The following is a 9,707-nucleotide window of genomic DNA, read 5'->3' on the forward strand; positions in this document are numbered from 1 at the left end:
CAATGAGTGTCGGCAACCACGACAAGGCCAGGCTCACGTCGCACAGGCGAAGGAGGAGACGGCTCTATTCATGGCGCATGCAAGCATTGAGCTACCCTCGGCGACTCCAGTCGCAAAGGCTTTCATCCACCTCGATGAGCCAAAAGCACACGCTCTTCTCGGCGATGGCTCCGAGAAGGACAAGGCTACGGGGTGGTGCCTCGACACCGGCGCCACCCACCACATGACCGGTCGAAGGGAATTCTTCGCCGAGCTCGACTCCGATGCGCGAGGCTCCGTCAAGTTCGGGGATGCCTTCGCTGTGGAGATAAAGGGCGTCGGCTCCGTCATCTTCACCACCAAGATGGGAGAGCACCGGCTGCTCACCGGTGTCTACAAAAGGTCTAACAAGTGGTATCAGAGCTCCGTGCCGCACAGGTCTCCGTGCACGAGCTCCAGCTTCTCCTTAGCCCGAAAACTCGCCTGTTGGGGAAAGGGGAGTCGTCTCTGCTTTGTTAGTACGCAGATGTCGCAGAACTGCTCCACATGGTCGAGGCATGGCAGGCCTCGCACCATCTCCTTGGCACTTAGACGCTTCAGGGCCTCAAAGTGAAGGTGCCCAAAGCGCTCATGCCACTGCCACGCCTCGTCGTCTCGACGGACAGCGAGACAGACCGGTTGTGCCACCTGCACATCAAGGACGTAGAGTCGATTTTCACCTCTGGGCACCTTGGCGAGAAGGCGACGCTGGCGATCCCAGATGCGTAGGACCCCATGCTCAATCAGCACGCGTGAGCCGTTCTCATCCAGCTGTCCCAAGCTGATGATGGAATTCCTTAGCGCGGGGATGTAGTAGAGATGGATGCGGTCGAGCAAAACCGCACCTGGGAGCTCGCTGACCTCCCCCGTGGTCATCGCGCAATCACCCTTAAGTGGGTGTTCAAGCTGAAGAGGGATGGAGCCGGCGCCATCATCAAGCACAAGGCTCGCCTGGTGGCCCGAGGCTTCTTGCAGCAGGAAGGAGTCGACTTCGACGACGCCTTCGCTCCCGTGGCACGGATGGAGTCTGTGCGACTTCTCCTTGCGCTGGCTGCCCAGGAGGGCTGGCGTGTCCACCACATGGACGTTAAGTCGGCATTCCTCAACGGCGACTTGAAGGAGGAAGTCTACGTGCATCAGCCACCTGGGTTTACGATTCCCGGCCAGGAGGGCAAGGTGCTCCGCCTGCGCAAGGCTCTCTATGGCCTGCGGCAGGCACCCAGGGCGTGGAACGCCAAGATGGACTCCACGCTGAAGAAGATGGGTTTCGAGCAGAGCCCGCATGAGGCTGCCGTCTACCGACGGGGGAGTGGAGGAAATGCCCTGCTGGTGGGCGTCTACGTTGACGACCTGGTGATCACCGGCACCAAAGATGTAGAGGTGGCGGCGTTCAAGGAAGACATGAAGGCCACGTTCCAGATGAGTGACCTGGGGCTCCTCTCCTTCTATCTAGGGATTGAGGTGCACCAGGACCACTCCGGGATCGCGCTTCGACAGTCCGCCTACGCCAAGCGCATCGTTGAGCTAGCTGGGCTCACCGACTGCCATCCAGCTCTCACTCCGATGGAGGAGAGGCTGAAACTGAGCCGTGACAGCACGACGGAGGAAGTGGATGCTACGCAGTACCGACGCCTTGTGGGGAGCCTTCGCTACCTCACTCACACACGGCCGGACTTGGCATTCTCCGTCGGCTATGTCAGTCGGTTCATGGAGCGACCAACGTCGGAACACCAGCAGGCAGTGAAGAGGATCGTCCGCTACATAGCAGGGACCCTCGACCACGGCCTCCACTACCCTAGGTGTCCTGGGGCGGCACACTTCGTCGGGTACAGCGACAGCGACCACGCCGGCGACATCGACACCAGCAAGAGCACGAGCGGGATCCTCCTCTTCCTCGGCAAGTGTCTCGTGAGCTGGCAATCAGTCAAGCAGCAGGTGGTGGCCCTGTCCAGCTGTGAGGCTGAGTACATAGCGGCCTCCACCGCCTGTACTCAGGCGCTCTGGCTTGCTCGACTGCTTGGTGATCTTCTCGTTCAAGACACCAGAACGGTGCAGCTCCTGGTGGACAGCAAGTTCGCCCTGGCCCTGGCAAAGAACCCCGTGTTCCACGAACGGAGCAAGCACATCCGACTGAGGTATCACTTCATCCGCAGCTGTGTGGAAGAAGGGAGCATCGAGGCGAGCTACATCAACACCAAGGATCAGCTCGCAGACCTGCTCACCAAGCCCCTTGGGAGGGTCAAGTTCCTCGAACTTTGCTCCAGGATTGGGATGATTCAACTCTCCCACAAGACGACGTACAAGACTTAGGGGGAGAATGATGGATAAGTCTGTGTACTAGGGTCCTTGTGGAGCTGCAGCACATGGTCCTTGTGGCAGTTAGGAGGATAAAGTCCTGGACCATCAAGGACTGGCTGTTAGGATAGAGTTCTGTTCTTGACCATCAAGGACTGTCAGTTAGCATCTTAGACTAACATCTTAGACTAGCATCTTAGACTGGCATCTTGGCAGCATCTTAGCATATGCCTTGGCTGGCTAGCAGCCTATAAATATGTATCCCCAACCCCTCGGGTTGGCATGGCATTGTGTGAGAAATAAACCAACGAAAATTGTCCCAACTCTCCTAGTGTCATCCACAACTATCAATGCTCAGGTTGAAAGGTCTAACAGATATACGAGATAGAGTTGGGGTAGCACCAATTGAGGAGAAGCTTGTCCAACATCGTTTGAGATGGTTTGGGCATATTCAGCGCAGGCCTCCAGAAGCTCCAGTGCATAGCGGACGGCTAAAGCGTGCGGAAAATGTCAAGAGAGGGCGGGGTCGACCGAATTTGACATGGGAGGAGTCCGTTAAGAGAGACCTGGAGGATTGGAGTATCGACAAAGAGCTAGCTATGGACAGGGGTGCGTGGAAGCTTGCTATCCATGTGCCAGAGCCATGAGTTGGTTGCGAGATCTTATGGGTTTCACCTCTAGCCTACCCCAACTTGTTTGAGACTAAAGGCTTTGTTATTGTTGTTGTTGTTGTTGCCTATCTCTTGGTCTCAAAGTTTTCAAGAAAATGATTTATTTTGTTTAGTGCCATTGAAGAGATGTGGATAAAAGATATCAAGTCGTAGTTTCATTGTGCATCATGCTTTTTATGGGGGTTTCACTGCTTTTCTTTTTTGCATGATTTCTCAACATGGTAGCATGGTCTATCATATTAAACCTCTTGTTTGTGTGCTAGATCTATTTCGCTATACAGGCCAACATGTGTCGGGTGCATGTAAGACTCCATATATAGGATCCACATCATAATGTTCCAATCCATAGGTTCCATCCCCCTTTATCTTTCTCAATCTCGATTCAGTTGGTTGTATTTCTCGTTTGCAGATAATTTCGAGATGATTTAAGTGAAGTGACGACTTGCATGTATTTTCAAGATGGTTGCAATTAGTAATCCCTAAAAACGATAGATTGAGTGAGGCTGGGCTGTATGGTTGAAAAATCCTATATTTACATTTGTTCTCTCCAATATCATGTAGCGGTGTGATTATTTTTTGCAGTTTCCATAATTACCATTTTCTCTTATTCTAGCTTATGTTGTTGTGTTGACAACACTGGAGGGATGTTACTGAAGGAAGATTCAATAATAGGTCGAGTTTCTGTACTTACTGATTATATATATTGGCATATGACCATAACTGAACAATGTTGAATTATCTTCTAAATTAGTATGAATATTTTTCTGCTCAAAAACAGTTTTTGTTAGGGACACACTATGGATCTCTTGATTACTCACTACATATAGAGGATTCGATTACAGAGTAGCCATTACAAGGAACTGAGAAAGAGGAAGGGAGAGAGCTGGAGGTAGGGGAAGAGCCGCCACCGCCGAGTTCGTTGATCCACTGGATGCCTCGTCTGTCCCTTGGCCCTCGTACTTCTAGTCGCTGTTGTAACGGCCGGCTTGGCCCAGCCCCTCACTAACAGCCCAACATAGCAAGGGGGCTGACATCCCCTCCCCCTTAACAGCTGGCTTGCCCTCAAGCCGGTAGCGGGTATCTGGGGACGGGAGAGCGTGCACGATGCATGCATCGCGTGTTGCTTCTTCGCCGACTCAAGGACCCTGCATGATCCAGTTGCCGACATCCCTCCCTCCGTGAGACTCAGCTTGACCCCAAGCCGACATCGCCGAGGATCGCCTGGGTCCCATGGTGCTTGATGTTCCTGGGCTTGGTTGGAGCCGCAACGGTAGCCGAAGTCAAGGTAGACTGCAATGATGGGGAGGTAGTACTTGCGGCCGATGAAAATCTCGTCGAATAACGTGGTGATGGCGTAGTCGTGGCTAACACCGTCGCGGTCGAAGCCGAGGTAGCACTTGTGGTGGGTGGAGCTTTGCGCAAAGATGGCAACGACGGTGATGACATCCATCCCTTCTTGAAAATGCCCTTGAGTCGATTGGAGTCCAAGCAATCGATGCAGTGAAATGCCGCTCATGTGGATGAGGAAACGGACAACTAAGATGATGATACACATCCCTCCTGCAAAGACCTCCCGGCGAGCCAATTCCAGTGACAAACGCAATGCGAGCCCTCCAGGATCCCAAGAACCGCCCCGCTGGTGGAGCGGAGAAGCTGAATAGAGCTGAAACAGGAAACAGATGTTGTTGTAGGCATCAAGCTGCATGTTGAAAATGTCCAGCAGACACGCCAGAAATAGCACAAGCTCATACGACACATGCTGTACTGGAAGTTCTCTAGTTAGACTATTGCTGGAAGTAGTATGGCAGATAGCATTGCAGTCTGCTACTCCGGATCGACCATCCGGTCCAGATGCTTGCCAAACAACCTTGTTGTCTTTACTGCTCCCATACTTCTCTAACCATTTGCCAAATAAGCCTGAGGTAGTGCGCACACACTTGCACTGAGTGTTACCAATCTGTACGCTTGCATAAGTGGGAATCACCCAGGGCTGCACTAAAGCATCTACAGATATAGCAGGAGTACCTAGACTTGCCATTTGTCCAAAATACGCACCAGGTGATCTCTGATTGAAAGAGAGTAGCAAACCTCGGTCGTGATAAGTTCTCTGCTCACACTTGTGAACAACAACAGCATAAGTTTCATACAATTTCATATATGCTCGAGCATCTTGGAAAAGTGCCCATACTAATGGATTTTTGTCCTCTGATGCTCTCTTTTCTGTAGGTAGCCTAATCAATAGTATCCAATCTGGTGTACGTTTGAAGAAGCAGCACTGAAAATTGGTCAGTATGGCAAGCTGAAGTTTGGTTCTTGAACCACCATCTAATTGTTCAGGTTTGCATTCTCTAGCAAAACGCCCACTCCCCTTCAATTGCTCTTGGCTAAAAAATTGCCAGTGCATTGGCACGCTCATTACCCTTGGATAGAGCTGACCACACATGCAGTGCTCGAACCCCACATGTACTGTTCGGCAATTGCATGAAAAAGATGCCCATTTTATCTTCAGCTGGGTGGTGTCTTGATTGAAGTCGAACAGTGGCCATGGTTTTGGTCGTAGCTTGGTTCCATGATAACTCTGCAGCTCGGATGAAACAAAGAACCTACGGGTACAAGAAGTTTGTCGAGCTTGAGCATGAAACTCATAGTATGACTGCAAAGAAGATATAACTGGCACCCGTTCTGCATCAGTGAATTTCACAGTGTCTTTTTGTTGCATTAGCTGCTGACTCGGAGTAGGAAGAGATCTTGGCACCAGAGGGATCCAACAAATAACCTTCTCTAAAAGAAATGTTCTCTGCTGCGCACTTTGCAGACACCACCAGGATTCTCTCATGATATGTAGATCACTAGAACCATGAGCACTAAATTTAAATTCCCCTTTTGGTAGTTCAAACAAGACCTGTACTGCTCTGTAGTTGCCTGAACATGTATTTAAGGTTCCACTGCAAAGTATTTCCTTCACCATTGTCTTGCTTAAACTCTTCGGACTAGTTGATGGCCACATGAGCAACCTTGGATAATCAGGTATATGGTGCCAAATTTCATCAGCTTGCAAATTGGAAGTCTCTTCTATGGAAATCAGCTCACAAGAAACTGAATATGGCTCATGCGGGTAGCCTGCATCCGAATCTGACTTGAACGACGGCCACGGTCTAGGCCTGAACAGGAGTCCCATGTGTTTGACCCTCGCTCGTGTAGGTGACGGCCATGGTTGCCATTGTAGTTCATCCGCTTGCAATTCTTCTATGGGCAACACATATGCGATGATGTCCTTGGTGCCATTGCCCAACATAGATGCCTGGTCGGGGAAGGTGTTGACAATGGCCGTGGGCGATGAAGGAGTAACGGCTGGGTGGAGCACTGACTTGAAATGGTTGGTGTCGCGAGGGAAGCATTTCATCGAACACCCGGTCAGCGTCGGTGCAGCAAGGTCGTTGGGGACGATGAGGGCGACGCGGTGGTCCACCTTGTTCGTCGCTCGGGTGGAGGTGTTGACAGAGAGGGCATTGAGCTCCTGCACGCCGGCCTTGGGGTCGATGTCGGTGGTGGTCTTCACGGGAGAAACGACCTCGGCACTAGAGGGAGTGTTGGTGCCGATGGAGGCCGTTGCTTGCACCGGAGTGAGCTGCTCGACTGCTTGGTGGATGGGGTCGACCATTGGCTCGAGGTGCACGGCGGTGGCGACACCATGGACCTCACCGACGTTGTTGGTGGTGTCGACCTGGGTCGAGCACTCCGTCGAACACGTGATGGGCACCATCGCGATGCACACCGGGGCTGCATCATGGGCGACCGGGGGGATCTCCCCTGGGCCTTGGTGGTGGAGCTGGGGACGTCGGGGGCGGGAGCCGACGAGGCATGCGTCGTGGTTGAGGCCGCCGGATCGACAAGCGGGCTGGCCATGGGAGGATCACCCACCCGTGCAAGCCCCAACACAGAGCTCACCTCCTCCGCCTGAGCGCATAATCGCTTGAGATACCACAACAGCTGCTCATTGGCAAACATTGCATCCCACTCTGGTGGTTTGACAGCCGGCATGGCGTCGTCGCCAATGGAATTGAGAGAAAAATTGGGGGAAATTGAGTGGGAAGGGTGGTGCCTGGCTCTGTATACCAGATGTTAGGGACACACTATGGATCTCTCGATTACTCACTACATATAGAGGATTCGATGACAGAGTAGCCATTACAAGGAACTGAGAAAGAGGAAGGGAGAGAGCTGGAGGTAGGGGAAGAGCCGCCGCCGCCGGGTTCGTTGATCCACTGGATGCCTCGTCTGTCCCTTGGCCCTCGTACTTGTAGTCGCTGTTGTAACGGGCCGGCTGGGCCCAGCCCCTCACTAACAGCCCAACATAGCAAGGGGGCTGACAGTTTTCTATGATATTTTGCAATTTCCATGTTTCGATTGAGCTTCTTATGATCTATCAGTAAGGCCTCTCAGGTTTTAGAATTGTGATTAGATCGTTGTATATAAGCCAAAATGAGTCTATGATAAGGGAAATAAACTGACTACGCTTACAGTATGAATGAAACTGAAGAGTGAAGTGATATTTCTTTCTACCATTGCATAGCTTTACCATCACCGATCCATGTTAAGTGTGATTTGTTTGTCTGTGCATTATTCGGATACAGAGGATTCAAGCTAAAAAAAAGATGCAGTGGATTCAATGTTATGCAGAACATTATCACAATCTAGCATTTCCTGTGGATGCAGTGGTTTCTATCAATATATTGTTTCTACTGCATATATATTACTTTTACCTACGCAATTTCCTCTGACAGCCAAAGGCTTGTCTATTAGTATCTTTTGTATTTGATGGGATCTTGCAACGAGAAAAAACCTTCGAAGCAATAAACAGGGAACAAAAAGCTTGATAGTATTGTACTATTTTATCTCACTGAAAAATTATGTGTACTCATACCTGTTGATATGCACCCATTAGTCATGTCACCGAACTCATGCTGCAAAATGAATGATCATGTCATTCTTACGGACCAACAAATACAAAACAGAGGTACTCAAGGAACAAGACTCACGAGGTGGAAGCCATGAAGTCCAGGAGCAAGTCCAGTGATACGAACGTTCACCGTCGTGGGACCTGCTATAGGAAAGCAGTTAGAAGAGTAAATAGAGAAGTAAGATACAACCGTATTACCCTTTTAAATGTATTTGCAGTGACGCTGATGCTTGAGATTTAACGGATATTTCAGTTAGGATTTGTACTGCAACGACCTTAGCAATCCATCATCTAAGCTCGGCACACTATTTGTCTGGTATTTGAACTGAAAAGTAAAAGTTACCAAGGTACTTTCCCTACAAAAATACTCCGTTCGATTGCAGCTAGATTTAGTCATATGCAATGCTTGTAACGAAAGAAGAGTTCAGATATATTTTATTGAAATGTACTATGGAAGAGTTCAGATTTAAGTTCGCAAGAACGAGTATGCTGTAAGAAGAGGCAAATTCGCCGTGTGTCCAGGCAAAGGCAACTGGCGAAGCTTCTGGACAGTCAACAGGTGGTAAACAGATGATAAGAGTATAAGACAGAGGCGGACAGAGAATGAAGAGAAAGTGGAGCGCACGCACCGTCGTCTTCCTGGGTGAGCGTGACGACGCCCTCGACCTGGGAGGTGCCCTTGAGCACCGCGACTGCCTTCTTGGTGGCGTCGGCGACGACGAGCGCCCTGGCGGCGGCGGTGGCGCCTCCTGGAGTGGAGACAATTCGGAGCGACTGGAAAGGGCGGGCAGAGGCAGGAACCTGGAAGAGAGGCGCGGCGGCGGCAAAGAGGAGGCTCTGCGCGGCCATGGCGGTCGTCGGGAGCGGAAGAACTTTTGGGGGTTGGTGGTGACTGGCGATAAGGTGGGCTCGGGGCCGCGCGGGCTTTATTGGGACTGATTCACGAGGGCAAAAGCGAAAGAGTGAAGTGCACTGTAGGTCCTTAAACTATTTCAGGGGTGTCACATAGGTCTTCGAACTATAAAAATCGTCATTTAGGTCCTTGAAGTACAGTAAGTGTGTCATCCAGGTCCAAAATCTCACTAACACCCTCTAAATGGCCAGCTGGCATGGTGAACAGTGCCAAAAATAAAAAAATATGAACAAAAAAATCTGAAAAACTTTGGCATCAAAGATACCCCTGGTGCGTGAATAGTAAAAATGTTCATTAATTCAAAAAAATGTTCGCGAATATGGGAAAAATAATCGCGACTTTAAAAAAGTTAACAAACAATAAATTTGAAAATATGTTCGCGAACCACAAATATTGTTCGTGGGTATGGAAAAAATGTTCGCGAACCACAAAAATTCGTGACTTTAAAAAATGTTAGTGAACTTTTTATTAAAGTCGCAAATATTTTTTCCGAATTCATAGTTCGCGAACATTTTATTAAAGTCACGAATATTTTTTCCAAATTCATCGTTCGCGAACATTTTTTTAAAGTCATGAATATTTTTTCCAAACTTATCGTTCGCGAACTTTTTTTAAACTCGCGAATATTTTTTCCAAATTCATCGTTCGCGAACATTTTTTTAAAGTCGTGAATATTTTTTCCAAATTCATCGTTCGTGAACTTTTTTTAAACTCGCGAATATTTTTTTAAAGTTGCGAATATTTTTTTTTATTAAAGTCACAAATATTTTTCCAAATTCATCGTTCGCGAAGTTTTTTTGAATTAATGACATTTTTACTGTTCACGCGCCAGGGTCTCTTTGATGACAGA

At 49.5% G+C, this 9,707-nt stretch overlaps 1 protein-coding gene across 2 annotated transcripts in view; it reads right to left on the reverse strand.

The window, feature by feature from the left end:
• The window catches only part of LOC543248 (superoxide dismutase [Cu-Zn], chloroplastic), a 32,896-nt gene extending 24,019 nt beyond the window's left edge, over positions 1 to 8,877 (reverse strand). The window contains exons 1-3 of one of the 2 annotated variants that reach the window (XM_044578041.1): positions 8,574 to 8,877; positions 8,024 to 8,085; positions 7,909 to 7,948 (exon numbers count right to left, since the gene is read on the reverse strand). In XM_044578041.1, coding sequence (XP_044433976.1) covers positions 7,909 to 7,948; positions 8,024 to 8,085; positions 8,574 to 8,793 — 322 coding nt within the window. In that variant the 5' untranslated portion in view covers positions 8,794 to 8,877. The remainder of the gene's footprint in view (positions 1 to 7,908; positions 7,949 to 8,023; positions 8,086 to 8,573) is intronic. The other variant, XM_044578042.1, reaches the window with a different exon arrangement.
• Positions 8,878 to 9,707: the final 830 nt, after the last annotated feature.

The sequence above is a fragment of the Triticum aestivum genome, chromosome 7B (assembly GCF_018294505.1).
Source record: "Triticum aestivum cultivar Chinese Spring chromosome 7B, IWGSC CS RefSeq v2.1, whole genome shotgun sequence".
Lineage (NCBI taxonomy): Eukaryota > Viridiplantae > Streptophyta > Magnoliopsida > Poales > Poaceae > Triticum > Triticum aestivum.